The 21,641-nt window shown below is 48.7% G+C and overlaps 1 protein-coding gene across 1 annotated transcript; it reads right to left on the bottom strand.

The window, feature by feature from the left end:
• Window positions 1-4,693: 4,693 nt before the first annotated feature.
• LOC102275991 (myeloid-associated differentiation marker) lies at window positions 4,694-20,929 on the bottom strand. Its single transcript, XM_005898551.2, has 2 exons — window positions 20,816-20,929; window positions 4,694-5,749 (listed from the first exon to the last, which is right to left on the bottom strand). The coding sequence occupies exons 1-2, from the start codon at window positions 20,927-20,929 to the stop codon at window positions 4,694-4,696; spliced, it is 1,170 nt and encodes a 389-aa protein (XP_005898613.2).
• Window positions 20,930-21,641: the final 712 nt, after the last annotated feature.

Genomic DNA, 21,641 nt, shown 5'->3' with positions numbered 1-21,641 from the left:
TGTTCTCTTCCTGGATCCTTACTTAGGGACCTCCCTCAGGTTTGGCTGCCTCTTTTCAGAAGTCCAATGGTGAGGGAAAAGTGTCAGTTAAAAGAAAAATAGCTTTATCGAGGAAGCTGCTAATCCTGGGGAGAATGTGAAGTCATGTCCCAAAGAATCCACTCCTAACTCCCCAGGTTTTCCTCATAGTTTATATAAAGAAAAGAGGAAGGGTATAAGCTAGGGGTGCTTCCCAGGTGGTGCTAGTGGTAAAGAACATGCCTGCCAATGCAAGAGGTATAAGAGACACAGGTTCAATCCCTGGGTCAGGAGATCCCCTGGAGGAGGGCATGGCAACCTACTCCAGTATTCTCGCAGTGTCCTGCCCCCATCCAGAGTGTGGGAAACCCCTGGACGGCACACCTGTCCTCAGGATCTGGATTTCTTGCCTGGCCCTGCCTGGGCCCTGGGCTCATGGGTGAAGCCAGGGCTGCTCCAGACACCTGTCAAGTCCAGGGTGTCACAAGCCTTGGGGACTCATCCCTGACCCACCTCTGCCCTGGACATCAGGATGTTAGCAGGGAAGGCCCGGGTCCCATGGTGCCTGGATTCAGCCCCCAGTCCCCTCTCTGTCCTGTGTCTGCAGGAGAGCGTGCTGTGACATAACTCAGTGGAAGACGCCAGGGCAGCCATGGAGCTCTACCGCATCTCCAGGAGAATTCGAGAGCAGTGAGGGCTGCACGCCTGGTGGAGTTCAGCCCCCTCCCCAAGGACTAGAGGCCTTCATCTCTTCAGGACAAAAACTCTCTTGCTTTGGGAACGTGCATCTTTAGCAGTAACATGGCTCCATATTCTCTCTACTCCCTCGGGTCCTCCTCTTATCTCTTTCTTTTTTCTCTCTGAGCTGAGTGTCAGTGGACACCACCCAGCACTGAGACGGCAACAAAGGCTTGAGATGGGATGGAGACAAGTGTCAATTTCCTTAACATCCTGAATCCTGTGGGTCCAAGAAGATGTCCCTGGGACTTAATTAATACCCTGCCTCCGCCTCACTTTTCCAGTTGCATTTGTTCCCTGGAGGATGACATTATTTCCTGGGGGTGACACCCCCCCTCAGAGGTCCATTCATCTCAATTTGATATTGGTGCCTCAGCATTGGGGAGCTTCCAGACAAGGGTGCAGGAAGAGGGATGGGTGCCCCCTGCTGACCTTCAGCACCTCATCCCTCCTCTCGTTTATAAAACTAGGAAACAAGGGTAGTGGACTTGCAAGAGTTGTGGATCTGTGGGAACGAGGTTGGAATCCTTCCTTTGGGTCCAGGAGTCACGTCCTGGACACTGTGTGTCCTGGTCTGGCTGCAGTGCCCCACCCAGAGATCCTGCAACAGCACCCCTATTTCAGTCAGGTCAGTCCCTGTTGGAAAACCAGCCAGAAAAAAAACAGAGTGTGGAGACTTTAGGTGGGGGCTGATGGAGAGCATCACTCTCTTTCCAGCCACCAGCCTCTCTACAAGGACATTCACAGCCAGCCTCACAGACAAGGGCCACATGGATTGGCAGCCAGCACTGCCATCCCCAACCAGGGTGGACAGCCAGGTGCCTGAGGCCACAGGAGAGAAGGGTCTCTCTTCTCTCCACTCAAAGCTGGATTGAAGAAGTCATCTCCATGATTTTCCAAGAAAAGCCAGAGAATGGGAACATCTGTGCCCTCAGCTCTGTTCTGGATGCAGCTCAGGCCACAGTCTAGGGGACGTCAGCTGGAGTCACCCTGCCTGTCAGCCAGCTCTGGCTGGCTGAGAAGAGAGCCTCTGGCCGCTGCCCCAGGAGACAGGGAGCCCAGGCCAGGCAGGGAGCAAGGGAAGGGCCTGAGACTTGGGCACCGAGGGGGCTTCTCCATCAACTGTGTGTGCTAAAGGGCTGGGGGAGGCCATGGTCACCCAGCAGGTGGGCTTGGAGGCCACTGCTTCCCCTCCCCAGACCCCTGGACCCAAAACATCTCCCTTCCTTCTGCCTTTGGAGACAAGCCTGTGTGGGCATCTCTCAGCTCCTCCCCCAGCCTGTCCATCAAGTCTGCAGGGAACATGGAGACCATCTGGCAACCATCCCTCCCCTGACCCTTCTTCTCCTCTTGGGATATTTTTCAAGCTTGAATTTTGTTTTCTTAAAAAGTTAATTTACTTCCATATTTCAAAATCAAGTTGTTCTAAAAAGCCATATATTGAGCCATATAATCCCTCCTTACTCAACCCTCAGCTCCCCTCCCCCACCAGGACCAGGTAACTGCTCCACTGGACTCCTAGGAGTCGTTCATGTGCTTTTTGATATGAATCAAGCAAATACAGACGTATTTATTTTTATTTTCTCTCCTTTGATTATTTAAAATGTATAATACTATTGATAATTCTGTATCTTACTGTTTTTTCCTTATAAATCCTGGGGATATTTTCTTATTATTATTTTGAGAGACTCCTCATTTTTCTAAGCAGAGAGGGTGGACAGAGCAGAGGGAGCTGACTTCCATCTCCATGTCTGAGTCTCCAGGACTGGCAAGTCCAGGGGCCCCGGGAAGAGGGGGGCTGGGAGGGACCAGGGGTCTCTGGCACCCCTCCCCCATCTAGCAGATGAGGAAACTGACTCAGCAGCAGTGAGTGCCCTCCTCGGGGGGACGGGGCAGGTTTGTGCAGAATGAGGGTGGACGGGGCAGAATCCCAGCCTGGAGGATGCTTCCGCCACACTTGTCACAAGCAGCATGGAGCCATGGACAGACAGCCGGCCTGGGGACAGGACACCCGGTCCTGACTCTGACTCTGCCACACACAGGGTGACTCTGGACACGTCCTGCCCCTCCCTGGGGTCCAGCTGCTCCTCCTGTATGACGAGAGGGTTGGACTAAGCAAAGGACCTTTACACTCTCTTTTGAGCTCCACAGTGAGGGGATAGGACCAGTCTTGGAATTGTGACAAATGACACTTAACCCCCCAACAGGAGGGATGGAGCAGCCGCTGTCATGAACCACAGGCTTGGACAGTGAGCCCCTCAGGTGAGCCAACCCTGGGCGATTCTTTTACTAAAGCACAGAGGCATCTCCATCCTTTTAGAAGTGAGCTCCCAGTGTTGTGTTCAGTTTGACTTAGGAAAATAGAAGAATATGAAATTCTTTACCCAGACTTGTAGGCATCAATGCGTACTTGATTTTGTCAATTAAAAATTAATCAACAGTCTAAGAAAGAAATGGGAAATTTTATTCAAGCCAACCTCAGAATAATAAACAGTCTTCCTGAGGTACAGGCATCTTATTTAACAGTTTTAGCACTTTTCTGCAAGAGCGTGAGAGGGTGCAAGAAACTAGATCCATAAAACTTTCTCCTGAAAATACCTCTTTGAGGGCCGGTTCTTCCAGTTTTCCCAGAGCACAAAGTGCCTTATCCTGATCTTCGCCCTCAATTCCTTTCATGGTGGATTGTAGATCAGTGACTGCAGTAGCTGATGACTAGATTCTTGTAGAACTGGATGGTAGACAGTGTTCTTTATTACACAGCCCATCTATTTCCACCTTAATTTCAACCAGGTTTTCAGATCCATCTTTAACCAATTTGTCCCAGGTTAGTAGGAATGCTCTTTCCCAGGCCAGGTAAAGATTTCACTGATAGACCACTCAAGTGCTATTACTCATCTAGTTCTGGTAAGAGTAGCCGAGTCCACTGGACCACGTGTCTTACTAGTCTGTCAGCTCCAGGATATGGCTCCCTGCAGAGGCAGGACCTGCTGCTTTGATCACTGAGGTAGGAGGCCACATCGCAACCCCCCACAAATACTGTAGACAGATGTCTTCAAGACCTTGTGATTTTTTACCAGCTCCTTTTTTATTTTCCCAGAAAGTAGTTGGGATAAAATGTATCCCAACTTCTGTTAAGATGACCTCTACACAGCGGATATTTAGTAAGCCTGGAAAAATTCCGGAACCAATTTCAGGTGGGGCTGAATACAACATGGGACCCAGGGATCCAGAGTCCTGCTCACTGGGAATTACTGACCTCCAGAGATTTTTGCGTGACTTAAAGGGGAGGTACACTGTACATTCCTCTCCACTGGGAGAAAGGAGGCCAAATTCTAGCTATATACCTCCAGCCACCAACCCCTTCCAACCCACCCCCTAACTCTCCCCACATACACACCAACTAAGGCACCCCCAGGTGGACAGACTTGCTTTGGCAATGAGGCCCCTCCGGAGGCTCAGGGTGTGAACAGCTGTACAGAGGGCTGTGTACTATGGAGTCAGCACCTTAGGAGGTGGAAAGGGATGGTGGGCAGAGAAGAAAGGAGTCTACAATCCTGATGGATCAAAAGGAGAATGGGGAGAGGGAGTCAGGACACAGGAGACGAGAAAACCAAGGACGACCAGAAAAGGGGCAAAAACCCCCAGAAAATGTAGAAAATATGAGAGCAAAAAGGAGGCAAAACAGAATGCGGGCAACCCAACAAAATAGGAAGGAGACAGAGCAGAAGGAGGGAAGGAAACAGAAAAGAGAGAGATGAGTGGGGAAAGATGTGAAGAGGGAGAGAGGGAGCCAGGAAGAGGACATCAGAGGACATTGCTGTTGTTCATTTTCTGAGTCGTGTCTGACTCTCTGCGACCCCGTGGACCGCAGCAAGCCAGGCTTCCCTGTCCCTCACCATGTCCTAGAGTTTGCCCAAGTTCACATCCATTGAGGACATCAGAAGATAACAGAGCTCAGTGAGGAGACCTCCTGTGACCAGAGGGGATCAGAAGTCCCTGGGCTGTCCTCAGTCCCTATAGAAACCTGGCGGGCCCAGTACACCAAGTCAGCCACATAAATCAATAGGTTAATGGCTGTCAGGACAGCCACAGCCAATCGCTGGATCCAGGTGCATATGAGGTCATCGATACAGCTGATATCACTGGACCACTGGGGCTGCCCGCCGAATTCCTCATAGAATTGGTAGAGCAACCAGAGGACCAGAGCGCTGATGTAGAGGAGGACGGAGAGCAAGGTTAGCCCCAACTGGAAAATGGGGAAGGGGACAGGCAGTATGTTCTCCCAGTCACCCAGTTTTAGCAGCATAGCTAGTGCTGTTGGGATGAAGCAGATGGAGTAGACAGCCACGCACCACTCCAGGGCCGGCTGGTGCAGGTACAGGGAGGTGTTGTTGAGGAAGGCAAAGATGACACCAGCCACAAAGGTCTCCAGCACCTTCAGCAGGGCTGGTAATGTGTACACATAGCAGGGGATATCTTCGGGCCAATAGTAGTTCCACACAAAGGCATCTATGGCATAAAATGCAGAAGCGATACAGGATAATGTAGTGGCTGCAGTGGCCCGGTCCCGGAGAGGTCCATCAGGCAGGAACTGGACGTGGGTGATGGAGTAGATGACGGAGGCCAAGAGGCAGAGGATGGCAGCGTAGCAGGCGTAGGTGATGGAAAGGTTGTACCAGAAGAGAGGAAAGTGTGACTCAAAATCAAAAAACTTGACTGTGACTATTATGAGTGTCACAGCAAAACAGAAGCACCAGATGGACATGGACCAGTTACCTATGTTCCCTCTCCAAATGCCCATGTCGGCCACCAGGGAGAAGGCCACGCAGGTAGAGAAGAGCTGTGGCAGGCGGAAGAAGCAGCACACTGTGTTCCAGTCATCCAGGTTTGGGTGTGTGACCCCAGTGGACATGGTGCTGTGATGGTCAGGCAAGTCACGGTCACCAGTATGGCAGCGGTCTTCACTGAGGACCTTCCAGAGAAAGGTCCAGTTCTGGAGGTGGATTAAGCCAGACATCTGGAAAAGGCTCAGGGCCCTGTGACGGCTGAGGCTCAGGATCCATGGAGTTAGAACCAGTGGCCCAGACACTCGGGTAACAGCACAGCCGCTCCAGAATGGTTGTCCCCACCCATCACCCTTGGCCTTGTCAGGAGATTTGTCTTATCCCAAACCTCACAGCTGGGTTGGGTCTGGCCTCAAACCACGAACATCCTGGATCTCTCTGAGCTGTGGGCCATTATCTGAGACACAGGATAGGATGGCCCTTATCTCTAACCCCAACCCTTCAGGTCTCTCAAAATTGAAAACAAATTAAAAAAAAAAAAAATTTGGTAACAAAATTTAACCTAAACAGACATGAGAAAATTTGTGATCTCTATTTATTTCACTTAAAGTGAATGTTCAAAAGTTCAGTTGCAGAAACACTGATGTGTTTGATTACAAGGTCTTTTCAGACCCCAGTGGGGTGACGTGTTGTATAGAGATGTACCGTGTCACATACCCGAAGCTGAAAAAACTGAATTTTGAATTATATCTGACCCCAAGAGTTTCAGAAATGGGATTGAGGATTGTATTGCTAACCCCATTTTACACAGGACAAAACTTAAAGCTCAGAGAATTAACTACTTTCCTTAAGGTGGCATGAACATGATGTGGGAACCCCAGATAAAAATGCCAAATGTGTGGATTTGAATGCTTTGCTGTATAGCGCATATATCAACAGAGCCCATGGGTGGGAGCCCAGGACCAAAGCTCGGGGCTCTGGGACCCAGGACACGGCTGTAGGGCCACAGCCTCCTTCCACAGCAACCTGAAGACACATGTGTGCCAACCTGTCCTCCCCGCAGCATCACTAGAAGAAGCTGCCATCTGAGGGACACAGCCCCACCCGGAGGAGGGCAGCTTCAGGGGTGAACAGGGAGGAGCCATGGGGTTAGAGCAAGGCGTGGGGACAAGATGATGTGGGAAGTAGTGAAACAGAGCAGGACTCTATGGTCCTTTCCTCCATGACCCCTGCCTGCCTTTTGTCTACGGAAAACTTAAGTTAAAGAGTGAGTTTAATCAGAGAAATGAGAACATGCAGAAACAAAGGAAAACGGACAAAGGAGACCAAATAATAATAATAATGAACTCCTTAAGTGTAGTCAAGGATCTTTAGTTCCTCCTTGAGGGCTATAGATAATATTCTGATCCATATCCTGTGAGCTGTCTTATAGGTACTGGAACCCACACCAGGTGGAAGAAGTCAACTACATGATGATCAGACTGTAGCCATGACATAAGCTGCCAGTTCTGAGAACTGGCCTCAAACAAATGGAAACAAACCAACCCTAGAACTGAAGATTAACTGTACTTAAAACAATCAAGATGACGTGAGTCAGACCACCGAGGACCAATATGAAGATGACTCAGAGCTGACTGTGCTGTTTCTGCATGTAGCCCCCTCCCTCAGCCTATAAAGGCTCTCACCTCCTGCTTGGCAGGGATGTACGGTGGATAGGGTGGGGTGGGGAGTCAGCCTTGGGATAGACATCCACCCTCCCGCCAAATTGCCACTATCTAAAATGAAGTAAACTTTCCTTCCCACCAACCTGGCCTGTTTATTGACTTTTGGGCAGTGAACAACCAGACCCCACACCTTTTGGTAATAGTAGCCACTATTCTGAATCCCCTTCCCTCAATTTTGCCTTAATGTTTGATTCTTCCTCATTTGGGAAGGGAGACCTCAACCCAGCATGACTCCAAGGAGGTGAGTCATGGAGGAACCACAGAATAAATAAACATAATGTTTGGCTTTTCAGCTTCCAAGGAGCCATCCAGATGTGAGTCTGGAAAGATCTAGGAGTAGTCCTACATGAGCAGGATTTTTCTGACCTGGGAGACTGGTTAGCAGGTTCCAAGGTAGGAACCAAGGGATTGGAAATGAACAAGTACGCTGTGTCTGATGCTGATGTGGAGCTTTTCAGGGCCTCCCAGAGAGGGGATGGGGATGGACAGATGGTTGGACCATTTTAAGGGCAGAAGCTGAAAGAGGAGGCACCTTCTTGACCTCTGGGAGGAGACAGCCCTGAGAATGCACCCGGGACTGGGGTGGGGGCGGGGGGCAGAGCCTAGATGACTGGGGGGATCCCAGGATCCCAGGGGCCCTGAGGCAGCCCAGTAGGGGTCTTCCAACCCAGAAGGGATGCAGGCATGGAGCCAACCTTCCCATGGAGGAGGGGCCTGGACTGGAACTGAGACAGGAGAACAGGGGCCTGAAGGGGTTTCAGGGCTGTGACAGGGACACGTGGCCAGAGTGGCAGGGACCCTGGAGACCACGGAATTGCCCAGGTCACCTGCCCAAGACAGTCCCTCCAGCCAGGGCTGCAGTCCTGCTCACACAGGGGCTCCTCCAGGGTCCAGTCTTGGGGGAGTGAGGCCCCTCTCAGCCCGCCCCCTCCACAGGGACAGCTGCCCTGTTTCCAAGGGACTATTTGCTGAGAGGCCCCCAGGGCTGAAGGGCCAGCACCCTGAGCCCCAGCCAGGTTCCTGCCATCAGGGGCCTTATTACTTTTGCTGATAATAAACCCCGGGACAAGCTGAGGCTGGAAAGAGAAACACAGAGCAAACCTGAGAACCTCCCTGGACTCAAAAAGCTCCTTGAGCCCCAATTGCCAGTGGAGCCCTGGAGCCTACTGGCTTCCCAGTGGGCACTGCCAGGGGTGGGGAGGGGCACCAGATATAAGTTATTCTGGGATGTTAATGCTCTGTACCCCAGTTTGTTACCAACTTAACTCCCTGAACTGCCACTGGGATTTCCACTTAAGGGTGAAAGACAATTTTGGAGTCTTTTAATGGCACAGAGGGAGGATTTGGAGTGGGAGAGGCATGGGGGTTCCAGCTGTGTGACCCTGGGTCAGGCCTGTGCCCTCTCTGGGCCTCAGTTTCCCCCACCTGGAAAGCAGGAAGTGGAAGTTTGCCTGAGTCTCCCAGCAGCCCCTCCTCCACTCTAGTCTGTGAGCCTGGACATGGTGCCCCCATCAGAGCACAGCCTGGATGTGGCTGAGCCCTGCCTGCCCCAGCAGCCAGGCATGTGGACTGGAAAACAGTGTGCCAGGAAGGTCAAGGTCAGGACAGAGGAAGGAGGAGGAGGTGTCAGAGGGCAGAGAAGGAGGAGGGAGATGGATACTCAGAGTGACAAGAAGGCTGTGGGGCCTGGAGGAGACACTTCATAACTGAATGATCCTGGGCAAATTAGTCATCAAAGCCTCAGTTTTCTCATCTGTGTAGGATGAGGAAACTTAATATCTGATTTATGTCAATTAAATAAATAATAGCATGTGAAGGCCTCATGAAAGGGCCTGGCACAAAACACACTCAGTCCATGCCGGCTACCTGTTCCCCTCCCTCTCACAGAGGACACAGAAGACCCTAGCCCCACTTTGGACATAAGTGCATGCAAGCTTCATTCTTCCAGATCAGGTGTTGCAAACCTGTGTGTCCTGAAGGTGGCCCAGGGATGTGTTTGGTTTCTCTTCACAGAGTTTTTAGGAAGAGATGGTGTAGAATCAGTATTATTTCTTCCTGAAATGTTGGTAGCTGCAGTGTTTTAATTTCACATGGAAATCTGGATTTCCAGCTCCTCTGGAAGCTTCAGGAGATCTGGTGTCACTGGGCCATGTTGCCTCTGGAAGGAGGGGTGGAGCTGAGTAGCTGCCATGTCCTTTACTTTCCACTGCTTTTCATTCTCACCTTTGTTTAGTATTTTCTATATTTCCTTCTTCTCAGGTGTAATTGGCATGAAGCAGGACTATGAGCATCTCACATGTGCCCCGTTTACCCTCTTGGGCATGGCCAAGCTTCCTGCCTGCTCACGGAGTGTCCACCTCTCCATTCAGGGATCATCTGTATCCTCAATCTCATGTACAACCTTCAACACCTTTCACATGCTGTGAAATCATACGTAGACATGTGTGTACATATGCAGCTTCCCATGTGGCTCACTGGTAAAGAATCTGCCTGTCTATGCAGGTGACTCAGGAGACATAGGTTTGATCCCTGGGTCAGGAAGATCCCCTGAAGAAGGGAATGACAACCCACTCCAGTAATCTTGTCTGGGAAAATGCCATTGACAGATGAGCCTAGTGGGCTATAGTCCATGCGGTCTGACACTACAGAGGGACTGAGCATGCACACACATACATACATGCACACATGTTTGTGATACATATCTGTAGTTTTTTTCCAGGTTTATAAACATAAGACCATGTCATGTACATGGCCTCTTACTTTTTAACCACCCCCAACAAGTGCAGCTAAACTCTCCAGGGGCCCTAGTCCTCTCCATCCCTTTTACTTATTTCCTTCCCTCCTGGCTCCTGTGGGAGGGAAGGAGCCTTCTCTAGATCAGTGGCTCCTCCCCTGTGAGTCTCAGACACTGGGGGACACAAAATATGACAAGGGGTGCTGGGATCCATTTGACCACCATGCTCTAGGGCAGGAGATCAGGCATTCTGTCTGTAAACTTTTAAAAAATACAACAAAAACTCTTTTTTCCTTTCTGGAAACTTAGCTTGGTTTCCTAGGACTATTGCAACAAGTTGGTACAAGTTTGCTGGCTTAAAACAACAGAGATTTATTCTCTCACTGTCCTGGAGGCCTGAAGTCTGAAATCAAGGTGTCAGCAGAACTGTGCTGCTTCAGATTCTTCAGAAAGAGGGCCCTTCCTTTCCTCTTTTAGTTTCTAGAGGCCCCTTAGCTTGTGGCCATTTATCTATGTCTCGGCCTCCACCTTCATGTACTCATCTTCTCTCAACTATGTGTGTGAAAATCTCTCTCTCATTTCTCTTATAAAGATACCAGTCATGAGATTTCAGGCCCACCCTCCATTCTTAACTACATATGTCTGCAAAGATCCTACTTCTAAATAAGGCCCATTCTGAAGTTTTGAGTAGACATGAATTTTTGGAAGACACTCTTCAGCCCTTTATGGTCCTCTTTCACGTCTTCCTGTCCTTACTTCATGATTCTTTTTCTAATGTGTTTTATCATATAAAGTGAATTTGTTTACTGAGTATTTCTGATTGATGTGTGTTCACTGGAGTTCCTGGGATTCACAGTGGGTTGTTCCTCATGTATTTTGTCATTAAACTGAGACCCTCTTTTACAGGACCCCTTTTTCTGGAAGGGTCCTACTGGGTTGGGAGCTTCGCCCAGAATAACTGCACCTGCTCCTGTTCAGGACCCTCCAGATCAATCGCCTATTGGGCACTGACTGTGTTAATTTCCCAGGTTGGAGTTGTGGGATCTCAGGGATCATGCACATTGGGACCCAAACTCACAAGAAAAGAAGACCTGAAATTTCTATTCCTCTTGTGGAAACTTAAAAAAAAAAAAAAAAGGCAAAACTCATGTGGGGCGGATGTCAGCCTTGACCTTTCCTCTGGCTGAAGGGCATGGCTTTTCCTCGTCTACCCTTGCTCCAAGGCTGTAGGCCGTGTGGTCTCGGCTTTAGGGAAGTCTCTCAGCTCCAAATCCTTACGTTGTGCCACCCCAAAGCCTTGTTCCTGACTCAAGTGGGGATATGAATCAGCCTCCAGTTAGCCAGGCTCAATTCTCCCTTCTCCCTCCTCCTTCCTACACACAAGCAGCAGTCACATCAGCTCTGCCACTGAAGACTCATGAGATCCTTGAGCAAAGCATTTAATCCTGCAACTGTTTCCTGTCTTTTTGCTTTGTTAATTCTAACTCGTCTTTGACCTCCACATCACCTCCTCCAGGAAGTCTTCCTGGATCCCACAAGCTCCGCCTCTCATTGCTCCCAGATTGATAATTCTCAGCCTTTACCCTGTGGTAAGCAGTGATTGTGGACAGGTCACTACAGAGTCCTGCATCTTATCTGAGCTTCACAAATGAGGCGTGGAGTAACAGAGGTGTTGGATGGGCCTGAACATCAGAGAAATAAGTTGGATTTTAGCCGTGAGTGATGATGCCTCACTGACATTTTCTACGGTTGGGCCACTCAATCAGATGCCCACATCGGAACTGTCCCTCCGGTTGTTAGGAAGAAAATGAAATGGAGGTCAGTGAAGAAGCAATGCAGAATGCAGTGGTCACGTGGAGCAACTGGAACATGTGTACATCTCTGTGGGCGTGTAAAAGCTACACTCGAGGGTCTGACAGTTTCTTATACAATTAAACATAAACTACCCCGTGACCCAGCAGTTTCAACCATAAGTATTTTCTCAACAGAAATGAAATCTTCCTTTACAAGTCTTATACGAGAATGTTCATTCATAGCAGCTTTTGCATAATAATCCCAAATTAGAAACAGGCAATATATCAATCAACAGGGGAATAAAGACAGTAATACAGTCAAACCTAGAGTATTACAATACAAAGGATGAACTATAAGCTACACAAAACACGGATGCATCTCAAAAACTTTGTGATAATTGAAAGATTCTAGAAACAAAAGAATATACACAGTATCATTCTGAAATAGGTTAAACTAATCTACTATGCAAATCGAAAGTGGTCCCCTCTTGGGTTGGAGAGGTGGATTTACTCAAAAGGGCATGTGGAAACTTTCTGGGGTTTATAACTTTATATTGCTCTATATTTTAACAGTAGTTTACAACACATTGGTGCACGGATTATCTTTTGATGGAAAATGAAATTCAAGAAGTCCTCTCCTTCTATAAAGTGTTTGATAACATTTTACAACAAGCAGTATCAAGACATGTATATGTCACTTTTGGATTATGTTTTAAATAATGGAACACTTTATAACAATCTGTAGAAATTCTTTTTTTCCAAATCTGCAGTTTTAGTTTTTGCCCTTTCATCTTATCTGATACTAAGGAGCATGGCAAAATGAAAATAACCTGAGTGTCCATCGGTGGGTGAATAGAATAAGAAACACACACACACACACACACACACACACGGAATATTATTCAGCCCTTAAAAAGAAAGAAATTCTGACATTAGCAACAACTTAGATAAACCTGGAGGACGTTACACTGAGTTGAAAGGGAGATACAGAAAAACTAGCACAATTGCACTTATGTGTGGAATCTAAAAAAAAAAAAAACATATTCACAGAGGCAGAAAGTAGAACAGTGGTGGGGCAGGGAGGTGGGGGGAGGCGTTGTTAAAAGATACAAAGTTGTAGTTCAATCCAGAGATGCTCCGATGCTGTAGTTTGGGAAAGAGACAAGCTGGGGAAATTTAATGCCCAGAGAGGCTACCAGATCTTTTTGAACCTACTTCTCTTGATGCTGTGGTGTTGGAGAAGACTCTTGAGAGTCCCTTGGACTACAAGGAGATCCAGCCAGTCCATTTTAAAGGAGATCAGCCCTAGGATTTCTTTGGAAGGAATGATGCTAAAGCTGAAACTCCAGTACTTTGGCCACCTCATGCAAAGAGTTGACTCATTGGAAAAGACTCTGATGCTGGGAGGGACTGGGGGCAGGAGGAGAAGGGGACGACAGAGAATGAGATGGCTGGATGGCATCACTGACTCGATGGACATGAGTCTGAGTGAACTCCGGGAGTTGGTGATGGACAGGGAGGCCTGGCGTGTGCTGAGATTCATGGGGTCGCAAAGAGTCAGACACAACTGAGCGACTGATCTGATCTGATCTGATCTCTTGATGTCAAGGGAAGTCACTGCTCCAGATGGACAACACAGAGAGAATCCTAAATCTTTGTTCCCTCACTTATTCTGTTGGCACACAATATTAGTACACAATATCTACTTCTTTTGGAGATACAGAAAGCCCCTTGGAAACATTTCAGCTTTTCCAGTACACAGTTCCCATTGAGAATATGATGATCCCAGAAATATGCATGCACATACCTTGGAAACATTGCATTCTGTTATAAGTCTGTTACAGACCACCTAAATCCTATCTCCCAGGACATTAATGGACCCACGGGACTCAGGGTAGAAAGCTGACCTTAGAGGTAAGTCAGGTGATTCCTGCACTACCTTCCCCTCAGGTGTGGGTGAGCAGAGTCCTGAGCTCATACTCAGGTGTCCCCCTTGTAGTGCCCCTCAAATGCCCAAGGTCCCGAGATAGACCAGAGAGTCCTCTGGAGGCAGACCAAGGAGTCTGAGTCCTGACAATGATGCCTGCACTCATCTTCATGGTCCCCTTTTGCTTCTATGACTCAGGAGTTCTGGGACCCCCATCACAGGACCCTCAGAAGGTGACTATTGAAACCTTTGGGGAAGGTGGGTTGCTATATTCTTCACTTTTTGGATTAAACCATTTTAAGAGAGTGATTGCAGTCTGGAGTTTGCATCTTTAGGAAATGATAGGGGAAGGGTACTTCTCACAGAACAAGCCAGGGGCAGGGGGCACAGAGCAATGTTTATGGGAGAGAGAGCAAGTAGAGTCTGACAGGGACAGACAGTCAGTCTTGGGCATCACATTGAGCACTTAGGACTCAGTGGGAAGCCATTGTTGAGCTGTAACCTGGGGACTAACTTTCAGTTTCAGAAAAGACTCTGGGACTTCCCCTCAGATAGGAGAGTGGCACATATGCAATGAGCAGGGGGAGGGGGATCAAAAAATGAGAGAGGGACCCTGAGCTCAAACTCACAGGCGAAGATGGTCCCCCTGAGGTCCCAGGCAGGGGCAGGTGTGTGCTGAGAACTGGGAGCTCACTGGGGTAGAAGGGCCCAGGGAAGCGGGCTGGACACTAGGAGCTGCGGCCACACAGGGGCCCTTCTAACTCAGCACCTGCTCTGGACCAGAGGCTGAGGACCTGGGTGAGCAAGGCCCAGCCAGTCCTTGAGAAACTCTTGGTTGAAGGGAGGGTGACCCATGACCTGACCATCAGCATATCTGGGGGTTTGTCCACAGAGGGGAGGGCAGGTATCCTGAGCAGGGATGGAGGACAGGGCCAGGTAGGACACTAACTCCAAGTGGAGGGTGAAGGGTGTGTCTTAGTGGAGGAGGCAGGAAGCAGGGACTGGGGAGGGAAAAACCTGAGCTCCAGTCTGAGGAGTGGGGGCAGCTTGTCTGGGGAGCAGGAATGTGCAGGAGGCGGGAAATAGACCTGAGTTTGGGCCCCTCTGCTGGGCTTGTGGCACCAGGGACCGAGGACAGAGTATCAGCTCCTAGACTCACTGAAGATCCCTGTTCTCAACATGCTGAGCAAGGAGCACTCTAGAAACATCTGTGTCCATGTTCTCCAGGCCCTGGCCTCCCTGTGAGAACTGCTTGAAGCCAGGCCTGCTTCAGCACTTGCTGAGACTATTGTATCAGAGCCCTTGGAGACTCACTCTGACCTACTTCAGCCCTGGAGTCAGGGTGTGAGCAGGGAAGTCCCAGGTCACATGGCACCTGGATTCAGCCCCCAGGCCCCTCTCAGTCCTGAGTCTGCAGGACAGTGTGCTGGGATACAACTTGGTGGAAGATACCAGGGCAGCCATGGAGCTCTACCTCATCTCCAGGAGAATTCGAGAGCAGTAGGGCTGCCTGCCTGGTGGAGTTCATCCCGGCCCTGCCCGAGGACTAGATCCTCATCTTTCCAGAGCAAATATTCCCTTGCTCTTGGAAAATGCTTTTTTAGTAGTAAAATGGTTCCATATTCGCTCTACTCCCTCAGATCCTCCTCTTTTTCTTTATTCTCTCTGAGTCAAGTGTTGGTGGACACCACCCAGCACTGAGAGGGCGATGAACACTTGAGCCAGGACAGGAACACCCTGAATCCTGTGGGCCCAGAGAGCAGACCACGTGACTAATCAATACCCCTCCCTTTGCCTCCCTGTTCCAGTTCCATTTGCTCATGGGAGGGGGGCATTATTTCCTGGGGGTGGCACCTGGCTCAGAGGTCCATTCACCCCATTTTGAAATTGGCGCCCCAGCACTGGGGAGCTTCCAGGCAAATGTACAAGAAAAGTGATGGGTGCCCCCTTCTGACCTTCAGCACCTCATCCCTCTGTTCCTACAAGTTCTTGGGCCCCATGCACAGTGAGGCCAAACAAACTGAAATGTTGAGGTTTGGACCAGAAAAAGGTTTATTGTAGAGCCATGCAAGGAGACACGTGGCTTGTGCCCTAAAATACTCCCTGAAGAGTTTCAGCAAAGCTGTTTTAAAAGCCATGTTGGGGGCAGGGAGTGTCCTAGGGTCTGTGATTAACTCCTGCACATTTCTCTGATTGGCTGATGGCGTGATTGCAAGGTGGTGTCACAGGGCTGAACTCTATCAGTCCTTAGGCTCCAGGAGGCCTGGGGCTACGTGCTTCTGGCCATCAGGCAGTTAACCTCTTCCATTTGTTGGAGAGGGAGTTGGTTTTCACATCTGCGGACCATCTCAGGAAATGTGCATCACCTACTATTTCTTATCTAGAAACTTCAGTTTAGCTCAGTTCAGTTCAGTCGCTCAGTCGTGTCCGTTCACTCAAACTCACGTCCATCGAGTCAGTGATGTCATCCAGCCATCTCATCCTCTGTCGTTTCCTTCTCCTCCTGCCCCCAATCCCTCCCAGCATCAGAATCTTCTCCAATGAGTCAACTCTTCGCATGAGGTGGCCAAAGTACTGGAGTTTCCGCTTCAGCATCATTCCTTCCAAAGAACACCCAGGACTGATCTCCTTTAGAATGGACTGGTTGGATCTCATTGCAGTCCAAGGGACTCTCAAGAGTCTTCTCCAACACCACAGTTCAAAAGCATCAATTCTTTAGCACTCAGCTTTCTTCACAGTCCAACTCTCACATCCATACATGACTACTGGAAAAACCATAGCCTTGACTAAACGGACCTTTGTTGGCAAAGTAATATCTCTGCTTTTGAATATGCTACCTAGGTTGGTCATAACTTTCCTTCCAAGGAGTAAGAGTCTTTTAATTTCATGGCTGCAATCATCATCTGCAGTGATTTTGGAGTCCCAAAAAATAAAGTCTGCCACTGTTTCCACTGTTTCCCCATCTATTTCCCATGAAGTGATGGGACCAGATGCCATGATCTTAGTTTTCTGAATATTGAGCTTTAAGCCAACTTTTTCACTCTCCTCTTTCACTTTCATCAAGAGGCTTTTTAGTTCTTCTTCACTTTCTGCCATAAGGATGGTGTCATCTGCATATCTGAGGTTATTGATATTTCTCCCGGCAATCTTGATTCCAACCCGTGCTTCTTCCAGCCCAGCGTTTCTCATGATGTACTCTGCATGTAAGTTAAATAAGCAGGGTGACAATATACAGCCTTGACGTACTCCTTTTCCTGTTTGGAACCAGTCTGTTGTTCCATGTCCAGTTCTAACTGTTGCTTCCTGACCTGCATATAGGTTTCTCAAGAGGCAGGTCAGGTGGTCTTGTATTCCCATTTCTTTCAAAATTTTCCACAGTTTATTGTGATCCACACAGTCAAAGGCTTTGGCATAGTCAATAAAGCAGAAATAGATGTTTTTCTGGAACTAGAAACTAGAGAAGAGCTAAAGCAGAGGATATCGGGGAGGGGCCTGTCCTGGGAAGATCTCATGGGTTCCTGCTCAGTTACACCTCCTCTCATTTTTAAAAAGGGGGAGAAAAGGTAGTGGACTCTGGAGTCTGGAGGAACTAGGATGGAATCCTGGTTCTGCTATTTAGTAGCTGTGTGACCTAGGGTGAGTGACTCAACCTCTCTGTGCCTCAGTTTCACCCTCTGTAAAGTAGGGGAATGTAACCATTCATAGGGTTCTCATGAGATGTTGATACAAACCCCAAGCACCAGGCCTGTCATAGATCAAGCAGCCACCAAATGTCTGTAACTGTGATTATTCTCTGCACCACAGGCCCACCTAGGAGAGCAGTCATCCTCTGCTGCAGGGCCCAGCCTGTGAAGAAAGGTTGTGCATAGTGTGTGGGGAGAAGGGTCCAAACTAGAGCAGTGACTGTGAATAGGAATCAGTTTCTGAGTTGTTTTTTAATCCCTGCCTGGGTCCCGTTTCAGGTTCACTGAACCAGAATCACTGGGGTTGGGCAATGGGGTTAGGGCAGAAACCTATTAGTATTTTGACTTCTAGAATTATTTCTTTTATTTATTTGGCTGCATTGGATTTTTTTTTATCTTGTGGAATCTTTCATTGCAGTACATAGACTCTCCAGTTGCAGTGGACGCAGTTGCTCCATGGCATGTGATATCTTAGTTCCCTGACCAGGGATTGAACCCATGTCCCCTGCACTGCAAGGCAGATTCTTAACCACTACCACCATGGAAGTTCCGTTCTAGAGGTGATTCTGAATGTTAAGACATTGGAGTCACCTGAGGGGTTTTTCAGCACCCCAGGACCTGAGCACCATGTTCTCACAGTGGACCAAGAGCAGCATCACCTGGGGGCTCTTGGGCCCCATCCCAGAATTTCTGATTCAGCAGGTCTCAGGTAGAACCCAGGAATCTGCATTCCCAACAAGTTCCCCCTATCGGCTACAAATTGGCGCTTGCCATCTACCTCTACAAGGATTAAATCATGTGCTACTGCAGCTGCTGACCTTCAACACCCCCTAAAAGGAGTTCAGGGTGGAGAGCAGAAATGAGGCCCTCTGTGCTTGGGGTCCTGGCAGGACAGGTCTTTAGACAGATATTTTCAGGAGCCGATTTTATGAGCCCAGTTCTTGTACCTCCTCATATCTACAAAAACACTAAATCCTTCATGGTGACCACTGTTCCTCATGACTAGCAAAAGCTTCATGAGACTAGTTGGAACCTTCTGGAAAAATATGTGCTTGACTGCACATATTCCCCTTTCATGAAAATCATATATAAATTGCCTCTTTGGAGCAGTCTCTCAGAGCTATCTGAGATGCTATCTCCCAGGCTACAGTCCTCATTTTGCCCCAAATAAAACTTAAAGCACAACTCTCATGTTCTTTTTTTTTTTTTTAATTTGACGCCCTCTACCCCATGTTGATATTCTGTTGCTGGCCCGGGAACCATGTTTGAGAAGCACTGCCAGAGCATTAGGTGATTATGCTGCGTCATCATGGATAAACCACTGGCCTAGGAGATGAGCACCACTGTGGGGACTCCTGTCACCATCCAGCCTCTCCCTCATCTCTCCCTTGGCTGCTGTTCATGCAGAGAGGGCACAACCCTGCAAGGAGTGTCCTAAACAGCCCACTACATGGATGAGGGTCTCCAGGTGAGGTTAAGAACCCAAGGGATTCATTCCAGGCCCATCCGACTCTAAACAGACTTCTGTTTCCTTCCTTCCTTTTGCTCTTTCCTCCTGTTTGGTGTGCCCACATCCAATTTTGCCTGTTGCAAGTAAGATGCTGGCCTCACCTACCACTTTCTTTAACTAAAGCAGTCTGGCATTGACTTCAGAGAGACAGCTGTGAATGGTCCTGACAAGAGATCTTAGCTTCCTGCCCAGGAATTGAACCTGGGTAGCCTGGATGAAAACTAAGACTCCTTGCCACCAGGGGCTGGAGGCCAGGAGAAAAGTGGCCCTGCTCTTTCCCCCGTTTGAAAGCAAGAACGTTTCAAGACGGCAAAAACCGTAAAAACAGGTACACAGTTTATTATTAGAGACACAGTATAACATGTGTATTTAAGTCAGAACCAGCCCAGAAATAGACACTCGGAGAGGAGTGCAATAGGAGGTGATTTATGTTGCTTATATAGGATAATCCTTCAAGGTCTTTGTTTACATTTGACCAAGATGTGTATGCAACTTTTTGCTAAGATGAATCCCAATGCAGAAGCCTGTGGGTACATGTCCACACTTATTATGGGGTGCTGCCCTTTTCCTTTTTGAACTACAAGCAGCCTTCCACACATGTGCAGATGGGGAAGTCTTCCTTGACCTCAGGAGTGGAAACCTTATCTCTGTTTTAACAGAGCTCAGCTTCTGCCACTAGCTTTGTCTTTGGAGTGTCTGGTTGAGAACAGAGCTTCAATTTTAGCCCATTTGACAAACACCAGCTGTCCATTCCAGGGGCCCATCTATCCCCTACTTCAGTAATAATCAATTTATGCCCTGTCCTTGGGCTATGTCCTTCTTTAAAATGTTATGCCCTGCCCACCTCCCTCCTTCCCCATCTACCCATCCCACACTCCCAAGAAAAATTTGAAAAGAAACTTTCCCTTTAAGAATAGGGTCACCCAGTAATTTTTGCCACCCAGACTAGAAAAGCAAAGCAAAAAATACCCATCCTATCATCACCTTTAAGGCTGGCAGTGGCCATTACTTCTTCCTGCAGAGGCCTGGGAACACTAAGGCAGGAGGGCCACAGGGATGCCCTTCGCAAACATGCAGGCAGGTTTCTCCAAGACCGTATCTTTTTGATCGTTTCTTTTGTAACCGAGCAGGACCCTATGGGGGCTTCTTGGACCAGAAAGAAAGTGTTAGTCGCTCAGTTGTGTTCAACTCTTGCGACTCCATGGATTGTAGCCCACAGGCTTCTCTGGGATTCTCCAAGCAAGAATACTGGAGATCCCTCCCTCAAACCCTCTGCTTTAGCTCCTTTTGAAGTACCTAGAAAATACTATCTGATGCACATTTTCAGAGTTGTTTTACAGATGTGAAAAACCCTGAGTGAATGTGAGACCTTAACCACTTCAAAAGCTGGACTATAAAGAAAGCTGAGCACTGAAGAATTGATGCTTTTGAACTGGGGTGTTGGAGAAGACTCTTGAGAGTCCCTTGGACTGCAAGGAGATCTAACCAGTACATTCTAAAGGAGATCAGTCCTGAATATTCATCTGAAGGACTGATGCTGAAGCTGAAATGCCAGTACTTTGGCACCTGATGTGAAGAACTGACTCATTTGAAAGGACCCTGATGCTGGGAAAGATTGAAGGCAGGAGGAGAAGGGGACGAAAGAGGATGAGATGGTTGGATGGCATCACCGACTCAATGGACATGAGTGTGAGTAATCTCTTGGAGTTGGTGATGGACAGGGAAGCCTGGCGTGCTACAGTCCATGGGGCTGCAAAGTCAGACACGGCTGAGAAATTAAACTGAACTAAACAGAACCACTTCAAGACCTTGAGCACATAGCCCCCAGGCCTCCTGGAGGTAAGGACTCATAATCAGAGCATTGCATAGGAGCTGCTCGCTATCCTGGGACCCTCCTCCCTTACCTGGCCTTTAAATATCCTGATACTCTTAGGGGAGTTAGGGCTTTTGGACATGAGCCACCTTTTTCCTCCCACGATCTTGCAGTAAACCTTTTTTTCTACTCCAAACTCAGACATTCCGGTATTGCTTGGCCTTACAGTGCACAAGGCACAAGAGCTGGCTTTCTATTACACTTGTTTGATACCCAGAGAGCAGCTGGGATGGAAGGCATCCACCCCTGGCTTCCTCTAAGATACCCTCTAGGCAGCAGGTATTTAGTGAGCTTGCAAAAGTTCTGGAGCCAGTCTCAGGTGGGCTGAGCAATCCAGGTGGGGTCTCAAAATCCAGGGTCCCTGCTCTAAGCCTTCTGCCCACTGGAAATTATTGACCCCCTGAGTTTTATTTTGCTTTTTTTCAGTTAGAAGGGAAGAGCACTGTACACTGCCCACCACTGGGAGAAAGGGGACACAATCACTAGGTACCCACCACCACCCCAAACCACCCTCCACACACACACCAACTAAGGCACCGCCAAGGGGACAGATGTGCTTTGGCAACAAGGCCCCCCCAGAGGCCCAGGCTGTCAACAGCTGCACAGACGTCTGTGTGCCGTGGAGTCAGCACCTTAGGAGGTGGGAGGGGGTGGTGGGCAGAGAAGGAAGGAGTCTCAGGTCCTGATGGATCAGAAGAAGGAAAATGGGGAGAGGTTGTCAGGACACCGGAGATGAGAAACCAAGGATGACCAGAAAAGGGGTAGAAAGCAGAAAATGTAGGAAAAATGAGAAAGAGGCAAAACGGTGTGGGCAACCACACAGAACAGGAAGGACACAGAGCAGAAGGAGGGAAGGA

This window comes from Bos mutus, chromosome 21, assembly GCF_027580195.1.
Source record: "Bos mutus isolate GX-2022 chromosome 21, NWIPB_WYAK_1.1, whole genome shotgun sequence".
Classification (NCBI taxonomy): Eukaryota; Metazoa; Chordata; class Mammalia; order Artiodactyla; family Bovidae; genus Bos; species Bos mutus.
This window is presented reverse-complemented; position numbering and strand designations above follow the sequence as displayed.